A 21,341-nucleotide genomic window follows, 5' to 3' on the forward strand; every position below is an offset into this window, starting at 1 on the left:
TATTAAATACAAATGGAAGAAAAAAAAAACAAATGGAAGAGAATATGAGAATATAGCTGACCCTTGTTTCCTTTTTCCTCTCTTGAGTGTCTGTGCTAGATATGGTTAGCTGCCTACTCTCCATATGGACTTCTTGTACTGCAAGGGCTGGGAACCCCCAAATTACTTTTTCTTGACTCTCTTGCAGCTAGGGTCCCGGGTACAAATTTGTGAACACTGGTACGATAGGAAGTTAAGAAATGCAGTGGCCATCTCCTGCTGTTGCTGTGACCATGTCAAGGTCATAAATGTGACTGTTCAGGGAAAGTCGAGGTTGCTGGACTCAGCACTCCAGTGTCTAGTCATTAGCTTTGCAGCAAGAGAGGCAGTTATCATCACAACAGTGAGGGCTGTACTATCACAGCAACAGCTTCTGGACCTCTGGACTGTCGCACGAGGGAGAAATAAATTATCTGTGATTAAATCCATTGTGTGTGGGGATCTGTTATGAGTTGAATGGTGTCCCCTTCTCCCTCAATTTGTATGTTGGAGTCCTAACCCCCAGCACCACAGAATGTGACCTTATTTGGAAGTAGGATAGTTGCAGATGTAATTACACTGAGGTCACTAGGATGTATTCTAATCCAATATGACTGGTGTCCTTATAAAAAGAGGCAATTCAGGGGCACCTGGGTGGCTCAGTCAGTTAAGTGGTTAAGTGTCTGACTTTGGCTCAGGTCATGATCTCATAGTTTGTGAGTTCTGGCCCCACATTGTGCTCTCTGCTGTCAGCACAGAGCTTGCTTTGGATCCTCTGTCTCCCTCTCTACCCCTTCCCAGGTCACACACATGTAAGTGTGCACTCCCTCTCCCTCTCAAAAATAAACATTTAAAAAAGAGGAAATTCAGTTTGGGAAAATGGAAAAGTTCTGGAGGTGTATGGTGTTAATGGTTGTATAATGTGAATGCACTTAATGTCACTGAATTGTATATTTAAAATGGTTAAAATGGTAAATTTCATATTGCATATTTTACCACAATTTTAAAAAATGGGGGAAATTGCTACACAAAGACACAAGCAGAGGGAAGATATGAAGAGGCAAAGATGTCCATCTTACAAACCAAGGAGAGAGGCCTGGACAGGTCCTTCCCTCACAGACCTCAGAAGGAACCAACTCTGACCACACCTTCATTTCAGTCTTCCAGCCTCTGGAATCATGAGACATTACATTTTTGCTTTTTAAGCCAGCCAGTCTATGGGATTTGTTATGACAGCCCTAGCAAACTAATACAGGTCTCTATTCAACGACTATCCCTTAATACAGACCCTAAAAGACCAACCTGAAAATTAAAATAATTGTGGTGTGGCAGGTCTAGCCTCATTTTCCTTGTCAAATAGTTGACACCAGCAGAATAATGAGAAGGAGATCAAAATGGCATTTGTAAGTGTTGTATTTTCTTAGTCCTTTGTGATTTATGATTATCCCTACCCTAGGTGCATGTACTATAATATAACAGCGACCAGAGCCACTGAAAACTTTCCAAGTGATGTCAACATTCAGTGTAAAACCATGTCCCCAAAGCTTCCAGGGTGGGTGAGTGAGGCTCAATATTTGAAATTCCACTGCCAATTTTTACAGGTATTTAATTTATAAAATGATTGAATTTTTTATGACAGAATGAATCATCTCATCTTTCATGTCATTGAGAGGGGCTGATTACCTAGGGGCCAGACACATGAGGTCACATTATCTCTTCCTTAAAGATGACTACAGCTATATATTATGTATAGTTGTACAGAGTTAATGATAATCTTTTGGAAATACCCCAGGCTACAATAATAAAAGTCAATTAAAATGATCTCTATCTACTGCCCTGTGGAATTTAATCGACTCTTATGTGTTATTATCTCGGGACCAACAAAATGAATAATTCTAAATGATTGTCCTCCATGAGGAGACAACTGATTTAAAATACTCATTTTTTAGACTCTATTCTCTGTGACATAAAGTGTGATATTTTATTCTATATCAGTTCCGCATGACCTATATTTAATGGCAGGAAATAGAGACTTGTTAAAATAACTGGTATATTCCTTTCTACTGAATTATAATTAATGAAGCATGTGAGTTGTTGCTGAGCACCTATAGATATAATTACTAAGCTCCTTCCTTCCAGGCATTCAGAGAATCAAAGCACACCTTCAAAGTTATAGTGATGACTAAAATGTGTTCAATATGAACAATAGTTTTATGCACAGCTGTGACTCTGCCCTGTTCTAGAAGGACAGATAAAGTACCTTTCTGCAAAAAGCATATAAGTACTTTAATAAGGCTGTAATTATCTTTCTGGCAGGGAAGTATTTGTGTGGACCAGGGAGGAATGTCACTGTCACTTTGCACCCTGTGGCTCAGCCTTCCAGAGAGACTAGGACTTTCACCATGGACTCACAGAGCCGCAGGCCCATCCCAGGCCTTACCAGACATCATCAGGGATCTTTGTGCCAGTTTTGATAGTACAACCATTTGCTAAGAAGTTGGAGTAATTGAAGTTAGTCATTTACAAATATGCTTCACAGCCCTGAAATCCTAAGTTTCCAAATGAAAGGCAGGTCATTCCTTCCCATGTCATTGATTCACTACACTGCACTTCTCTGCCCAGATCCTGCATTGACTTTCTATCTCTCCACCACTTCCTTTTCCCTTGTGTCTGCTGGAATCGTGCTTTCTCTGTAAATAAACTTCCTGTATTCTCGTCTCTTCAGAGAACTCTCTCTTTTCATATTCTTGCCCTAATAGAAATGGAATTCTCTCAAGGACAGATTCTTTTGTGGCTTTCTCTTTCACCACATCACCTATCATGGGACCAAAGGGAAGGAGGTCAGCATTCTCCTGAACCCCAGCATTCTCACATGCTTCCTCATCAATCTTCTAACTTCCAGAAAAAGCTCATCCTGCCTTCAGCATCATGCCATTCCTTGTTTCTTTCCTCTGACTCCTGGGTACTTTCTGATATTACTGTCCCAGGAGCACATCTGTCTCTCCACCTCTAATCTTGTCATCAGCCAATGAGATTCAAAGCTGCTATGATGATTCTCTGGTGATTTAGTCCATCCATTCTCAATCACATCAGTCTCAATGATTTACACTCCATTTCAGCCATGACCTCCATGACTAACACCTGAATCTTGTCACCAGCCATGAATGTTCTACACCAGGACTCTTAATCTTAACCTACACTTTGTCAAGATTTTCTTCCCTCCATTTCCTTGTTGCCCTCAGTCATGCTGTATCTTCTTTCAATATAAAGATCATTATACCTCTCTTGATTCTTAAATTTGACTACATAATTCCTCCTAGACTCTTCTCTTTTCCTATCCATATTTGATGCCATGGATGAATACTTAAGCTAGTATCTCACTAGGAACCTCAACTTCTTTGATTCTGACCTTTCTGTGGTCCTAATCCAACAAAATCTCAACTCTTTGCAACAAAACCCCCAGCTTTTCTCTTGGTAACCCTCTTTAGCTAGTTTCTTCCCTTTCAGTAGATAATTTTGCTTCTTATTCCATGTAGAAAATTTAGCCCTTAGTTATGATCTCTTTCAACTTGTTGACTCTCCTCTTTATAATCTTAACTAGACTCACATTTACCTCTTCAGTCTTCCCGGATAAGGCATCCTTTCTAGTGCTCAAACCCATTTCTCCATTGGTGCATTCTATCCTGTACCATCAGTGTGTCCTTCCCTACTGGTCCCTCCCTTCAGCCTACAGACATACAAAAGTTTCCCCCTACCCCCTAAAATCCGAAATTTGAAGCAGTCATTGATGCTGCATCTCCTTGTAGTCACTCCTCATTCTCTGCCTCTCAGCTTATTTTAACTTCTAGGAGCAGTACTCTGCTCTGCTTCTTCATGTTCTCACCTCCTAGTCACTTCTCTGTACTTTCTATGTCTTCTGCTCCTGACAATATAATCCCACCAAGAGAGTTACCAACACAATTTCCATTGCCAAATCCAAAGGAAACCAGTCAGTCCTTTTCTTGCTGGATATTACTGCACCACGTGGCATCACTGATGTTCTCCCTCCTGAAAGTCTCTCATTTCTTAACTTCTGTGACTATCTTCCATTTGCTCCATTCTTACTATTTAACGATTCTTTAAAAAAAAAAAAAAACCAAACCAAATATCCAAATTTATTTGAATCTATCTACTCAATCACCTAAGCTAGAAGATTTGAGGTTGTTTTCGATTTCTTCTTTTTCCACCTACATCCAACTAAGTGCAGAGTCCAGGTGGTTTTGCCTATTCACTTTTTTTTTTTAAAGCTTTCCTTATCCCACTACTCTGGTCCCTACTCAAGGCCTCACAACATCTTACTTGGACTATTGTAGTCTCCTATTGCCCCTCCACCTCTACTTACACATGGCTCCCTTGCTTACCTCTTTCAAGTGTGCAGAACCACATACTAGATAGCCTGAACTCCTAGCCCTCTACATCAGACTTCCCACAACCTGGTCTTCTCTCAACCTCTCCAGCATTATTTGTTTCTACTCCCTGACTTGATTTTTTTTTTAATTTTTTTTAATGTTTATTTATCTCTGAGACAGAGAGAGAGCATGAGCGGGAGAGGGGCAGAGAGAGAGGGAGACACAGAATCCAAAGCAGACTCCAGGCTCTGAGCTGTCAGCACAGAGCCTGATGTGGGGCTTGAACTCACAAATTGTGAGATCATGACCTGAGCTGAAGTCGGTCGCTCAACCGACTGAGCCACCCAGGCGCCCCTCCCTGACTTGATTTTGTACACTAATAATACTGAGCCACTTCAGTTCCCTACACAGGTATTATACTGTTTTTTCCCTTTGCTTGCACTGTACTCTCTGCCTGTAAGTTCCAAGGCTCACCTTCTGCTTAGTGGTCACTGCTCCTGCAGAAAGTTTTATCTGCCCCTGCATTTTTATCCACTTTCTAAGCATTGCTAGGGTGCTCTCCATTCCTCAGAGAAGACCTTCTGTGTTACAGTGATCACTTGGTGGTAATGGTGAAATGAGATGTCAGTGTTGTTCCTCCCCACCCACCTCGCTATTACACTAATAAGCTCTTCAAAGGTGAATATAACTGTGTTACATTCAAGTCTGTATTCCCCAATTTGAAAAATAGTACCTAAAATGCCATTGTAGGCACTCAATAAAAACCTGAATTGAATACAGCTCTCATTCAGTTCAGTTTAGTACAAATGAATTAAACAAGTGAAAAAGAATGCTTACTTGTACTGGATGTTGGCTTCCTGTAAGAAGGCTAACAGGACTTGGGAACCATTTTTGGGAATATGAACATCAGTAACTGCTCCTTTTGATACATGGAAGATACTGCTGGGCTGCCACAGGTCCACCTATAGTGCAGGAACCAACCTATAATTCATATTCAGTTCAGGTGGGGAAAGATCCATGTCATGGCGTGAAACATGTCACATTTTGGATTTAGACTCAATGCTTTCACCATCAGGGTAAAATTCTTATTTGAATTTGGTCTCCAAATTATATCATATCCACATAGAATTTGATCATCATTTATAAGCAATAAAGACCAATATACAATAAAGTCACAAGGTAAAAATTAGATAAAATAGTTTTAAGTTTACCTTTGATATTCTTAAAAATTATTACACAAATCTTTGAATAAGAAAGATATAAATTACCTTATATTTTACTACCCAAGTGAATTATGGTAGCTTGACAACAGCTATCAACAAAGTTTGATAACTTTAAATGGAACACTCTCCAGGTATTTCTTCCTTCCCCAACACATGCCTTTTACCAATTCCTACTCAGCCTTCACATGGCAATAGAAACATCCCTTTGTCAGGTTGGACTTTTCAGCTAGGGTAGTCTCCTGGTCATAGTTCTTAGAGCAACTCATGCTTCTTTCATTATGTGATTTAACCCTATCAGAATGTAAAGCTCCTGTAGGTTACCACCTCATTCTAAGGGTCTAGAATGGAGCCTTGTGCACATCAGCAACTCACGGTTGCATACATATAGACTCCATGTAATAATTCACTATATGTTCACCACATGCCCAGTGTTTTGCAGGAAAGCAGGAGCTGTGTCTCTTTAGCTTACTGTAGTGTTCCCAGTGCCTTGTCTAATGCTCCATATCTGGTAGGTAGTGCTTTACATTCATTGATAGAATTACTGAACGCATCTGGGAGGGAGGAGAGCCCTATCTTCTGCACAAGCCGAGAGCTACCTTTTCGATTAGGCACAGTTCACCTTTACAGTCATGTCGCATGGGACCTTCTCTTTCTGCATTTCCAGGCTTAGTCTGGTACAGGGCCTTGATCTCTGATCTGGTAAGATTTAGTTACTTTATCTTCTCTTAGGTGTCAGTGTCTTCATTCTTTTAGGGAACTCTAAAAGACCAAAAATACTTTGTGACTCAAGGAAATACACCTCTGGTGGTATAATTTAATCTTGAACAGGGCAGAAAGGCATTTGTTTTGGGGACAAAAATCTCTTTTTTTTTTTTCCCCCAAGCAGCTGACTCCTCCACTAAGCTGCAAGGGCAAATCTGACTCAGCTAACATGCTAGTCCAACAATCATAGAAAAACAGAAGTGTGGGGCTGGAAGGGATGCTGAGAGGTCATTTCATCCATCTGTCAGCCCTTGGGCAAGGATACATCGAGGACTGAACAAACCTGTCCCCAATAGACGTATCCAAACCACATCTTTTAAGTTTCCAAAAGAGGAGAGTCTAAAAAATCCTAGTTTAACTCATATCCATGTTTAACAAGATTGCAGATGTTTTTCTTAATCCCTTACACTGCAGCACAGTTTCATTTTTTCTTGTTCCACTCTTCAGTAAGGAATGGCCAGTTTCTTATCTCTGTGAGATAAAGTACATTGGTATCTTTCTCTTTTCTTTATATGATAGATTTTCTGATCTTGTAATCATCTTTGGGACTTGCCTCTAAACCCATTACAGAGACATATTTTTGATATTAAGGTTTGTTACATCCCTTAATGCCAGTGGAGATGAGGAAATAGTGCTCTATTTGGAGGGTAGAGAGCCATAAGAACCAAAAATACTGTGAATAGCCACCCTGGAGATTAGTTTGTGTGTCATTTTCCAGGGTACATGCTAAAATAAGACTCCTTATCCAGTAGAACAGAGTAGCTTTCCTATAGGAGGTTCCATTCAAGGAACATACCCCATAGCATGGCCTGGAGAAGGCTTCCTAGGAAATGGATCTAAAGGAAACAAAACTAATTTGCAAAATCAGGAATTGTACTGTTGTGATATTAGGAAAATAAGTTAAAATGAATTATCAGCTTTTCTCCAGTAATATTTTGGGGAAAGGGTTCTTGGATATATAATACATGGGTATTTAACCCTGGGTGGCAGGCATATGCTTATAACAAGATATAGGGACAGCAATACTCACGTGAGATTTTTAAAGTGCCACCCACTTTTTAGGTATTTCTAATTTTTTCAATAATACTTGAGGTAGGAGCTAATGGTAGATATATTTAAAGAATGAGAAGACTCAGATTCGTAGAGGTGAAGTCAATTTTCCAAGGATGCACAGCTCCAAAACGGTGACACAGGATGTGCCCACACTCCAGTGCCCGTATGTGCTGACTGGGTTAAGTGTCTTTGGGATCTTCTGAGACTACCCCCAGGAGAATAAGCAACATCCAACCTCCTTAGTGTTTGAGGGGGTTTGGTTGGCAGGTTTCACACCCTGGTTTTTCCTGCCAGGGGTTATTTGCCCTATAAATTGTATGTGGGTATTTCAAAGTTCAAATCAGCCCACTCTGGGCAGGTTACCATCATTTCCTTAGGGTGTTATCCCATCTGGATGAATGGTAAACTGCCTCTGAATGGCAAAGCTGGGTGACACTTTATGATGATGACAATGAAGGATCAGTAACCTTGTCAGGATGGCCTCAGATTGTATGCCAACTATCACAGGGTTTTGCTGTAAACAGCCATGTGATATTGCAAGGAGAGAACGCTCCTCTACGGAAACTTCTGGCCTTGGAATCTGGTGTTTGTTCCCATGTGTTCCTTTCCTCATATGATGACCAGTCACATACAGTCAGATCTATTTAAGAGGTGGAGGAAATTTAGTGTATGGTCAAAAGCATGGACTTTGGAACCTGATGGCCCTGAGCTGGAATGCCCTGCTAGTATCAGGAGTGTGACTTCAGGGGAGGTTTTTAACATTTCTGAGCCTCAAATTCCTTATCTGTATTGGGAACGTAATTAAAAAGCCTATCTACAGACTTTTCTGTAGGATGAGTTGGAAAAACAGAAGTAAAACACATGGCACGAAGTCTGGCACATAGTGAAAACTCAAAAAATATTAGCTATTTGTTGTTTTTTTTCTTTTTGAACACATACGAAAAGAAAAGCTGGAAGCAGTAAAGTTCTACTTCACATATTTCTGATTAAAATGAAGACTATGATGAGATTATTCCTTTATTTGGACATTAAAACCTGTAGGTGGCTTTAAGGAAGAGAGGAGCCAATAAATACACCAAGAATATGAGTAAGGCTGGAATGTTTCCTAATGCAAACAACTGGATTTGAAACCACTGTAGCATGCTGGTTAATTCTCTGGATTTCAGAGTCTGACTTCCTACAATTACATTTAGGCTGTCCACAGTTAGCATCTGTGTGATGTAGGGTGAATTCCTTAATCTCTTTGGGCTTCACATTCTTCATCTGTAAAATGAAGGTGATGATTACACTTCCTGGTTGTTGTTGCTATAGATTGGGATTATAGAGACTACAGAAAATGCAGTCATTAAGAGCATTAATTTTGGGATTCAAGGCAGGCTGAGCTTGAATCCTGGTTCTGCTGCTTATTAGCTATCTGACTCTGGGCAACTTACTTTAGCTCTCTGTGCTTGTTTCTTCAATTATAAAATGGGCTTATAAATACTATATGTTTTATAGATTTGTTAGGCTTAAACTAATACATACGAAATGCTTTAAATAGCACCTGGTGAACAGGGGTCATTTGTTAAATGATAAATGATTCAAAATACAAAAATAATTTCTCTGCAATGAAAAAATATCATATTTTAGTCTAGCACTAATTTCATGGCTCTTTTGGTTCTTATGCTGTGTTTACTTACTGGCCTGGTCCAGCCTCCATGAGGCATCCACCTGTCTTTCAGGTGACTGATTACATACCTGGTTGACGTATCACTGGAGGTGTAGTCAGTGTCCCCCAGCAGTTTCTGAGTGAGTCCTACATGTGGATATGGGAAGACAGGTGGTATTTCTTCAGCTTGGGAACAGATGGCCTGCCTCCCAGCTGCTTGAAGTAACATAGAAGCATGAGAGAGGAAAGTCCTACTCTGTATTTACTCTTACTTTCTGTTGGTTTGGAAAAGTGTTAGGCACTTATGTATCACATAAGAGGTTTCTAAGTAAGAAACCTCAATATCAAGTTTGTGGTCAGCTAATGTTTAATTTACATAATCATATTAATTACATATTAGCACACATAAAAATCTTAATGCACAGAAAATACTCTCTCTTATATACCCTTAAAATTGTCTTTTTGGTCTGGATCCACTTAACCTTCTTGAATCTTCTTTTAGGATCTCTATGACCTCTTAAGAAGTTTTCTGACACCCAAGTTTAGGTCAAGTACCTTTGTTATCTGCTTTCATGTAACTTTTAATTATATCTCATTTTTTACAGTGATTATATTAGTTTCCTAGGGCTGCTATAATGAATTGCAACATACCGGATGGGTTAAAACAAAGATATTTAGTCTCTCATAGTTTTGGAGGTCAGAAGTCCAAGATCCAGGTGTTGACAGGGCAGCATTTCCTCTGAAATCTCTGGGGGAGGATCCTTCCTTGATCCTCCAGCTTCTGGGGGCTCCAGCAATTCCTTGGCTTGTAGCCACATTATACCAATCTCCGTCTCCATCTTTACATGGTCTTCTCATCTGTTTCTGTATCTTCTCCTCTTCCATGTCTTCTAAGGATACTTGTCATTGGATTTAGGGCCTGAGTAATCCTGGATGCTCTCATCTTGAGATCCTTAAGTACATCTGAAAACTCTTTTTCCAAATTAGGTCATGTTCACAAGTTCTAGAGACATATATTCTGGGGGGCAATTGTCATATTAATAGTAATATCTGTTTTCATATTATCTTCCTGAGAGCAGAAACTGTGAAATTCTCCCTCTCATATCTCCAATGCTTGGCCCCAATAGTGGCCCCATATCCCCAGTAGTGGCCACTTCAGCAACACAGTTAAAGAAATGCTTTTATTTTATGGTTATTGTTTGTCCTTGCTCTATTTCTTATGACTTGTTAACATTTCAAATAGCAGGGGGCTGCTGGAAGGTAAACTTAGCCAGAGAATATGGTCTCTGGTAAACCAGACATATGGTAGGTTGTTAAAATTGTGGGACTCATTTTACCTAGCTTCATCCTCTCTCTCCTACAAAATGCTAAGTTATCACTTCCCTAAAGCACAGACCCAGTAAATACAACAAAAGTCTTCAGGAATTTAGGCAACTCATTGTTTCACCACTGAAGAAAGATGAAAATATGTTATTAACTAATTAGGAGTTAAAATAGTCATAAAAATTAGTGGAGGCCCAAGAGTGGGATAAGTCCAAATGAAAGCATTACTTATAAATTTCAGTATAGCAGAAATTAATACTATAGCATGAGGACAGTAAAACCTTCGTTTGTGAGCATAATTTGTTCTGGAAACATGCTTGTAATCCAAAGCACTTGTATATCAAAGCGAATTTCTCCATAAGAAATAATGGAAACTCAGATGATTCATTCCACAACTCAAAAATATTCATATAAAAATGATTATAATACTGTACTAGAATACAAAATAATAGAAAAAAATAAACAAATTAACCTGCTCTTACCTTTGAAAACCTTCATGGCTGGTGTGAGGGAGACAAGAGAGAGGAGGGTTATTGTGTAGGACAACTTTCACTATCACTAATGGAATTACTGCTATCCATTGGCTCCATGGAATCTTTTTCTTTTCATGAACTTTAACAAGGAACATATCCAATGACACTTGCTTTTGTGTCTTTTTGAGGATCTTAACGACATTGTATTGTCATTAAACAGATTTATCACTGCTATGACAGCCTTATTAGGGTAGTGCTTTTCTACAAAATTTTACACTGTTTTCCACATTTTACACATCTCCCTAATCTCGTTTGCAGTGAGAGATTCTTCTGCCTTTTTCTCCTCCTCTGCGGAAGAGATGCAGACATAGACTTCCTATAAAATATTGCAATTTCGGCCACTTTCATTTCTCTATGATTTCCTTCTTAACTTCCATCATAATCATCTTCTTTTTACCGCCTTTCTTTTCAACCTTTTTCTGCATGGGGCCATTGCATATGCTCGCACGGATGTTGACTACAGTACAGTATTAATAAACGCATGTTATATACTGTATTTAACATAACTGGCAATAAGGCAGCAGAGGAAAGGGTCTAAATCTGCAAGCAGCCTGACCTAGTATGAAGCAAAGCATTCCTAAGCTTACTCTTGTATGGAAAAGCAGAGAGCTTTCCATAGGTGCTTGGAAGTGACAAAAAATACACTAGTGGCAGTTGTGGGCATCTTCCAATGTTCTGAAAAATCATTGATTTCTGCCAAGCACTGAAGCCTGAGACTGAGCATCCAAGCATGGAAGACGATCAACCACAATCCCAGAGAGAGAAGAACCATTGGCTCAGTTGTGATCATGTAATGTTCTGCAGCACGTACTACTCGTAATGCAAGATATTGCTCACTTACCAAGTTAAAATTTATGAGAAAAGTTTGCTCATCCTTCAGAACACTTACAGAACAAATTACTTGCAACCCAAGGTTTTACTGTTCTAGTTATCAGAAAAGCATTATATCAGTGACATCAGGTAAAGGTGGGAAGTTCTGTTTCGGTGTCCATGTTTTCCATCCAATTCTCTTCAAGGCTGAATGCTTATCATCGTAATTGGTTAGTAAGTCTCATTTATTCAATAAAGCACACATTGGAAAAGAAAATGATTTTTAACATTTCCCTGAACTATTAATTGGTACATTCACCAATCTGAAAGGATTATTGAAGCCCATCAAAGATGGAATATATGGGTTGTCAAAAAAGACTTAACTTATTGGCTTGTTTCAACAAGGGGTAATCTCAGAAAGACAAAGAATTTAGGGGATTTGGGCTTTTGTTAGGTGATTTTGTGTAGGGTTTAAGGAACTCAGATTTTTCTCTGGGTTGAACGCTATCAGAATGAAGGGAATTCCATCACTGAATATCTTGATAATTGTATCTAGAAGGTGAAAGAAACAACTGGGACTATAATTGATAAAGAAGCAGTAGTCATATTAGCTACACACAAAAACAAAACAAAACAAAACACAAACGAAAGAACCCAAAACAAGGGATGTTTTGTCATTTTTCTGGTTTGGTCTATTTTTTGTTTTTCCTGTGTTTAGACACGGTCTTATTTTTATCTTATTTCATGAAGAACATAGAATAGTCTTGTCTGATGCTGGTACTCTGTAAAATGGTTAACATAAGAACACCAAGGTCTGGCTGTTCGTGTCAGCCTGGCTTCTGGCTGCCAGGAGTTGCTTTCCCCCATCTCAGGATAATCACTGTTTTACTAAATTCTTATGATAACTAATGGTACGCTAGATGAGGGGTGGGAACTCTGCATTATCAGGCCAGAGTGGCTTGGGGGGGGGTGATTTGAGTACTAGGGTCATTGGGGTTATGGAATGAAGGATGTAGACCTGTGATGGTTTGCCCAGGAGAAATTAGAAACTCAATGACATCTGACTTTGGCACCCTGCATCTTTCTGTAGCGCCTGCAGCTCACCACATTTTTCATATAAAAGAGTCGATACTACCTTAATTCCTGCCCTCTAAGTGAACACTTGAAGTCTTATAAATACTAAGGAAAGGTTCCTAACTGCTACACTAGAGACTCTGAGAATCTAGCAGCCATTCAGGAAGATGAAGGCAATATTGTTAGATGAAGGCAATATTGTTTCACTATATTTTGCTAGCTTAAAATAATTCTATTCTTAAGAATTGCGTTAGCATTTTTAGCCTGGTTTTGTAGAATGGATAAAAATAATCAGAAATTATCTCATGCATCACCTGGATATCCATTAACAAGGACATTTGAAGACAAGAGCCCCTGGACTGCATCTCATCAAGTAATAGAGATTTCCCTCCACTTTCTATTGATGATTTATGGTTTTAGCATAGATAATTTTCTCATGATATGTGATTGCTACATCCAGAAGTATTTACTTTGGTGTACTAAACAAGAGTATGCTAATGCATTCACAATAAAATGTTTTTGGCTATTCTCTGGGGTTTAATACTCAGTGGAAAATCACTTCAGAGTTTGTTATGCATTTATTTTTTCAGATGCTAACTCAAGAATTCTATTATTTATCTCAAAAATCAAACAAAACTCATCTTTGCTTTCATGAAAAAAAATTCTAACTTAGGAAATAAAAAAAATGGTTTCTTTCTGGCTCTTTGTTAAGTTTGCTATGTCATATTCCAGAGACTTAATTTTCTTAATTACAAATAAAGGCCTTAGACTACATTATTTCCAAATTCCCCTCATACTCTATAAATTCTGTCAGACTCAGTGTGGTTTTCTGAATATAAAGGTTTACATTTCTCTAGGAAAATCTCTTTCAAGTTCACCCACATTTATCTTCTTACTCTCAGAGTTAGAAAAAGACCCTCTCGGGGCGCCTGGGTGGCTCAGTCGGTTAAGCGGCCAACTTCGGCTCAGGTCATGATCTTGCAGTCTGTGAGTTCTAGCCCCGCGTCGGGCTCTGTGCTGACAGCTCAGAGCCTGTAGCCTGCTTCAGATTCTGTGTCTCCCTCTCTCTCTGCCCCTCCCCTGTTCATTCTCTGTCTCTGTCTCAAAAATAAATAAACGTTAAAAAAAATTTTTTAAAAAGAAAAAGACCCTCTCAACAATTTTGCACTCGTATCATCTTTGAGTGATCAGTTATATTGACTTATTAGGTCAGTATGGAAAATGATATATAAAGAAAATTTTTAAAAAGTTACTTTCAAGCATTTTTCTAAAGCAATTAGAAGATTAAATGGAAACCACATAATTTTTTTCTATATTAGTTGTTAGCTGATGAAAAGACCAGGGAGGAATTCTCAAACTGGAGGGCTGGATCATCATCCTTTGAACAACCTAGAGGATTTATAGATTGTTCTGTCTCTCTGTTGTTTACGAGAATAGGCTGATTTCTAAAAATCAGCTATGGTAACTACCCTACATCCTTTCATTCTTTACTGAGCACCTACAGTGTCTCAGCCATCAATCAAGCTATGTACTGAGGATGCAATGATGAGTAAGACACAGCGTGGCCTGCCAGGACTAAGCAGACATTACATGCTTAGTCTATAGAGGGAAGACACACTAAGGCTGTTTAATTATATTTGGGAAGTAGTTTGAGAAAAGTTTCCCAGGAGAGGTGTTATTTATACATAATACTGAAGGGTGAGTAGGAGTTAGCTTGGAAAAGGTGGAGGGAAGTGGGGATAAAAGGCATCATTCAGAGGCTTCCATATGAAATGGTTTGTGTCAGGAATGGAAGAGAAATCTTGAAGTTTACCTGAGCCCTGTGATCCTGGAAAACAGTGATCTCATGGCCCCTTTGTATTCTAGAATGGCTTACTGTAAGGAACCATTCTCCCCATATAAATTTGAAAAACCTCACAAATTTCCCCTTCATTTACCTATGACAAGCTCAGACATAGACCCTTAGATTCTCATTCTTTGCTTAATAGTTAGCTGAATTGTTTGTCCCCATTGATCAATCTAAACAAAATGTCTGTTACTTTGACAAGTGTTAGTTAAGCTTTTCTCTTTCCACCAGGCCTCAGAACTTTTACCCACCCTCACTTGCTACAGCCTCTCTGTAACAGTCCTTCCTGAGCATTAACTGACCTCAGTGAAACATCCTCTGATTTTACTGTCTGGTCAAGTCCCTCTAGCTTTCTGCCCACATTCCATGTGTTCTTTCTAGCCTTGTTCACACTTCCCCCTAGAAAGAAAAGCCCTTTTCTGCTAGAACTGATATATTAATTCAGCAAAGTTGCAGGATATAAAATCCTGTGCAGAAATTGGTTGCATTTCTATACACCAATAATGAAGCAGAGAAAGAGAAATCACAGAGCTAGAGATAACAATCCTAAAATTTGTATGGAACCAGATAAAAACCCAAATAGCCAAGGTAATGTTGAAAAAGAAAAGCAAAGCTGGAGGCATCACAATTCTGGACTTTAAGCTGTATTACAAAGCTGTAATCATCAAGGCAGTATGGTACTGGCACAAAAAACAGACACATGGATCAGTGGAATAGAGAACCTGGAAACGGACCCACAAATGTATGGCTAAGTAATCTTTGACAAAGCAGGAAAGAGTATCCAATGGAAAAAAGTCTCTTCAGCAAATGGTATTGGGAAAACTAGACAACGACACGCAGAAGAATGAAACTGGACCACTTTCTTACACCATACACAAACATAAATTCAAAATGGATGAAAGACCTAAATGTGAGACAGGAAATCATCAAAATCCTACAGGAGAACACAGGCAAGAATCTCTTTGACCTCAGCTGCAGTAACTTCTTACTTGACATATCTCAGTAGGCAGTGCAAACAAAAGCAAAAATGAACTATTGGGACTTCATCAAGATAAGAAGCTTCCGCACAGTGAAGGAAACAATCAACAAACTAAAAGGCAACCAAAAGAATGGGAGAAGATATTGGCAAATGACAATGGGATAAAGGTTATTATCCAAAATCTATAAAGAACTTATCAAACTTAACAGCCAAAAAAGAAACCACCCAGTTAAGAAATGGGCAGAAGACATGAACTGACACTTTTCCAAAGAAGACATCCAGATGGCCAACCGACACATGAAAAGATGCTAAATATCACTCATCATTAGGGAAATACAAATAAAAACCACAATGAGATGGGAATACAAGCTGGTACAGCCACTCTGGAAAACAGTATGGAGGTTCCTCAAAAAACTAAAAATAGAACTACCCTACGACCCAGCAATTGCACTACTAGGCATTTATCCAAGTGATACAGGTGTGCTGTTTCGAAGGGACACATGCACCCCCATGTTTATAACAGCACTATCAACAATAGCCAAAGTACTGAAAGAGCTCAAATGTCCATTGATTGGTGAATGGATAAAGAAGATGTGGTATATATAGACAATGGAGTATTACTTGGCAATCAAAAAGAATGAAATCTTGCCATTTGCTACTATGTGGATGGAACCAGAGGGTATTATGCTAAGTGAAATTAGAGAAAGACAAAAGTCCTAGGACTTCACTCATATGAGGACTTTAAGAGACAAAACCGATGAACATAAGGGAAGGGAAACAAAAATAATATAAAAACAGGGAGGGGGACAAAACAGAAGAGATTCATAAATATGGAGAACAAACTGAGGGTCACTGGAGGGGTTGTGGGAGGGGGAATGGGCTAAATGGGTAAGGGGCACTAAGGAATCTACTCCTGAAATCATTGTTGCACTATATGCTAACTAATTTGGATGTATTTAAAAAGAATAAAAAATAAAATTAAAAAAAAAACACAATGAGATACCAGCTTACACCTGTAAGAATGGCTAAAATTAGCAACTCAGGAAATAACAGATGGCGAGGATGCAGAGTAGGGGAACACTTTTGCACTGCTAATGGGAATGCAAACTCGTGCAGCCACTCTAGAAAACAGTATGGAGGTTCCTCAAAAAATTAGACAGAGTTACCTGATGACCCAACAATTGTACTAGGTATTTATCCAAAGGATAGAAAAATGCTGATTCGAAGGGGCTCATGCACCCCAATGTTTATAGCAGCGCTATCAACAAGAGCCAAATTGTGGTAAGAATCCAAAGTCCATTGACAGATGAATGGATAAAGTATATGTAGTCTATTTACAATGGAATACTAGGTCAGCAATCAAAGGATGAAATCTTGCCATTTCAACAATGTAGATGGAACTAGAGGGTATTATGCTAAGCGAAATAAGTCAATCACAGAAAGACAAATATCACATGATTTCACTCATATGTGGAATTTAAGAAACATAACAGAAGAACATAAGCAAAGGGAAGGAAAAACAAGATAAAAACAGAGAGGGAGGCAAACCATGAGAGAATCTTAAGTAAGGAGAACTGGGGGTTGCTAGAGGGGAGGTGGGTGGGGAATGGAATAAATGGGTGATGGGCATTAAAGAGGGCACTTGTTGGGATGAGCCCTGGGTGTTATATACAAGTGATCAATCACTGGGTTCTCCTGAAAACAATACTACACTGTATGTTAATTTAAATAAATTTAAAAAAATTAGCTGAAGAAACAAAAAAATCTGAATATACTTAATATCAATTAAGAAAACTGAATTATTTAAAAATATATATCCTTCTTGACCCCTTAAAAAAACTAGCAGGTTCAGGGGAGCTCTAACACATATGCAACACATAATATCCAAATCTTATTTTAACTCTTCCACAGTTTAGAGAAATTAGAAATTTCCCTAAAATAATTTCATTAAGCTAGTATAATCTTATTTTTTAGTTAAAAAAAATGAGAGAGAGAGACACACATGTACATGCAAGCACAAGTGGGGGAGGGGGAGAGAGAAAGGGAGAGAGAAGATCTCAAGCAAGCTCCACCCTGAAAGTCCCCAATGGGGGCTCAAACTCATGAACTGTGAGATCATGACCTGAGCTAAAATTAAGAGTTGGATGCTTAACTGACTGAGCCACCCAGGAGCCCCAGCTAGTATAATCTTTAACATGAAAGAAGAAAAAAATGCAAGAATAGCATGAGTAAAGTAATTATAAGCCAAACTTACTTATAAATGTGGTGACAATCCTAAAAATGTGTATTAGCAAACTAGATAGATTCAAAAATCATGACTGAATACAGTTGTAGCTTAACATTAGAGAAACCTATTAATGTATTTCATCATGTTAATAGACTATTAAAAAAACTATGATATCAATACATTCAGAAAAATCACTTTTCAAAATTCTACATCTATTAATTATAAAATATCTGTAGAAATTAATAACGAAAAAATACATTTTCTGAACCTTTTAAAGGGCATGTACCAAAATCTTCAGGAAACATTTATACACAATGGTAGTGTCAGAACCATTTATTTTCAAGTCAGACACAAAGCAAATGTACCGTAATACCAATTTTTTAGACTCTCATGCTGAGGATCATTGCCAAGAAGCAAAAGAATAAAGAACAAAAAGGCCAACAATCAGAAGGAAGAAACAAAATTTTCATTATTCACAAGCTACTATCTACAGAGAAGCCAAGAGATTCCCTACAGGTAAACTATGAAAATTCAAACATTAGCAGCATTTACAGATATAGTATCAATGTAAATATATATACACACATCAATGTAAATATGCACTTGTTGGCCTTGAAATATCTTTACTAAAATAACATTAAATGAAACAGGTTACAGAATAGGAGGTGTAAGTGATGTCACCAAAATGGTCACATAGGAGATCCCAGTCTCTGTACTGTAACAGAAATTAATAATTAGACAGCTATACATGAACAAAAACAATTCTGGAAGAGCTCTGGAGTCCATTTAAGAAATTTTAGTCACACACTGGAACAAAACACCTGAGAATAACTGCACAAGAAGGAAGACAGCTTCATTTTGTGTGCAACATTCCATCAGCCAAGCTGGCATTGCTCAGGGCTAAGGGGAAACTTCCCAACTAGAAAGAGTTCTTTTATCTGGAAAGGAGAACTAGGGTGAGAAACCTGCTTCCCTACTCTTTTGGAACACCGCATGAATACCCTGCTTCAGTTTCATCCCACCCAGACTAGCAAAGCTGAGATGCAGATAGATGGCTAGGAACAAGAAAGAAAAGCAGGAGCTGTCAATAGCAGCCACACAGTGGGAGTGATCACAGTTCACCGTGACCTGCTCTAAAGACAAAACCAGTAGCTTTCATCACTGAAGAAGGAAGCGATGGCCAGCACAGCTGCCACAGACCTCTAGTAGATTTCACCAGCTTTCGTATCACAGGTATTCATGTTTGCTGATGCCAGCCAACCTGAGTCAGTTCCAACTTCTTCCTGCCTTACTAGAATCTGGGAAACACACTTTTTAAGATGGAAGTTTAGAGTGAAAAACACTTGGATTAGGAAAAAAAGATTTCAAATACACAACCTAACTTTATACCTCAAGGAATTAGAAAAAAAAACTTTAAAAAGTTTGTTTCCTTATATCCTAAATCAGCATATAGAGGGAAATGACAGAGATCAGAAAAATAGAAAAAATTAACAAAACCAAGAGCTGGTTTCTGAAAAAAATAAGTAAAATTGATGAAACCTTTAGATAGGTTAAGAAAAAAGGAAAGAAGCCTGAAATAAAGTCAGAAAGGAAAGAGTGGACATTATTACTAATGAGACAGAAATGGAAAAGATAATGAGATTACTATGAACAGCTACATGCCAAAAAATTGGACAACCTAGGAAAAAATGGATACATTCCTAGAAATATGCAAATTACCCAGAATGAATCATGAAGTAATAGCAAATCTGAACAGACCAATCATGAGTAAGGAGATTGGATCATTTATAAAAAACCTCTCAACACAAAAATGTCCAGGGCCAGATGGTTTCACTGGTTAATTATACCACCCATTTAACGAAGAATTCATGCCAATCCTTCTCAAACTCTTCCAAAAAATTGAAGAGGTGGGAATACTCCTTTAAAGGAGTTTAAACTTAATTTATGAGACTAGCATTACCCTGATACTACAAGAAAAGTATGAGTTGATATCCCTGATGAAATAGCTGCAAAAATTTTCAAAAAAAAATTTAGCAAACTGAATTTAACACATATTAGATCATACACTGTTATCGAATGGGATTTATCTTTGAGAAACAAGGATTGCATACAAATCAATTAATGTGATACACGACAGTAGAACAAGAGATAAAAATTATATGATTTTTTCAATAAACACAGAAAAAGCAGTTGTTAAAATACAGCATACTTTCATGATAAAAACACTCGACAAATTGATATAGAAGGAATATACTCCAAAATAATAAAGGCCATATATGATAAGACTACAACCAACATCAGACTCAAGAATGAAAGGCTGAAAGCTTTTCCTCTAAGATCAACAAGACAAGGGTGCTCACTCTCACCACTCCTACTCAATTTGGTTCTGGAAGTGCTATCCAGAGCAATCAGGCAAGAAATAGAAATTAAAGACATCCAAATTAGAAAAGAAGTAAAGATGTCTTTGTTTCAGGTGATATGAACTTATATAGAGAAAATCCTACAGACTCCATCAAAAAATAATTAGAACTAACAAATTCAGTAAAGTTGCAGAATATAAAAATCAATATGCAAAAATTAGTTGTATTTTTTTATACATTAACAGTGAACTATTAGAGAAATTAAAAAAAACCCATTGCATCAAAAACAATAGAATATTTAGGAATAAATTTAACAATGGAGATGTAAGATCTGTACATTGAAGACTACAAGATTCTGATGAAAGTAACTGAAGACATAAATAAATGGAAAGATTTTCTGTGTTCATGGATTAGAAGAATTACTGTTAAAACGTCCATACTCACTAAAGCCATCTATAGATACAAGGCATCTCTATCAAAATTCCAATGGCATTTTTCACAGAAAGAGAACACATCATAAAATTTGAGTGGAATCACTAAAGATCTTAAATAGCTAAAGCAATTCTGAAAAAGAATAAAATGGGAGGCATCATACTTCCTAATTTCAAACTATACAATAAAGCTATAGTAGTCAAATCAGTATGGTGCTGAAATAAAAACAGACACATAGGTCAATGGAACAGAATAGAGAACCCAGAAATAAACCCACACATATATGGTCAACTAATATTTAATCAGGGATGCAAGAATACCCAATGGGCAAAGGATAGTCTCCTCAACAAATGATGTTGGGAAAAGTGAATAACCACATGCAGAAGAATTAAAGTGGACCTTTATCTTTCACTGCTCACAAAAATAACTCAAAATAGATTAAAGATTTAAACATAAGAATAGAAACCACAGAGCTCCTAGAAGAATACATAGGGAATGAGCCCTTGGACATTGATCTTGGCAATGACTTTTTGATCTGCCACAAAAAGCAAAGGCAACAAAAGCAAAAATAAACAGTGGGACTACATCAAACTAAAAAGCCTTTGCACAGAACAATCTACAAAATGATCATCCTACAGAATTGGAGGAAACATTTGCAAATCACA

At 38.0% G+C, this 21,341-nt stretch overlaps 1 protein-coding gene across 1 annotated transcript in view; it reads right to left on the reverse strand.

The window, feature by feature from the left end:
• Positions 1-21,341, reverse strand: part of CPA6 (carboxypeptidase A6) — a 320,090-nt gene that overhangs the window by 79,014 nt on the left and 219,735 nt on the right. Inside the window, exon 3 of the mRNA XM_043601162.1 lies at positions 5,244-5,368. Within this exon, the coding sequence (XP_043457097.1) occupies positions 5,244-5,368 (125 nt within the window). The remainder of the gene's footprint in view (positions 1-5,243; positions 5,369-21,341) is intronic.

The sequence above is a fragment of the Prionailurus bengalensis genome, chromosome F2 (assembly GCF_016509475.1).
Source record: "Prionailurus bengalensis isolate Pbe53 chromosome F2, Fcat_Pben_1.1_paternal_pri, whole genome shotgun sequence".
NCBI lineage: Eukaryota > Metazoa > Chordata > Mammalia > Carnivora > Felidae > Prionailurus > Prionailurus bengalensis.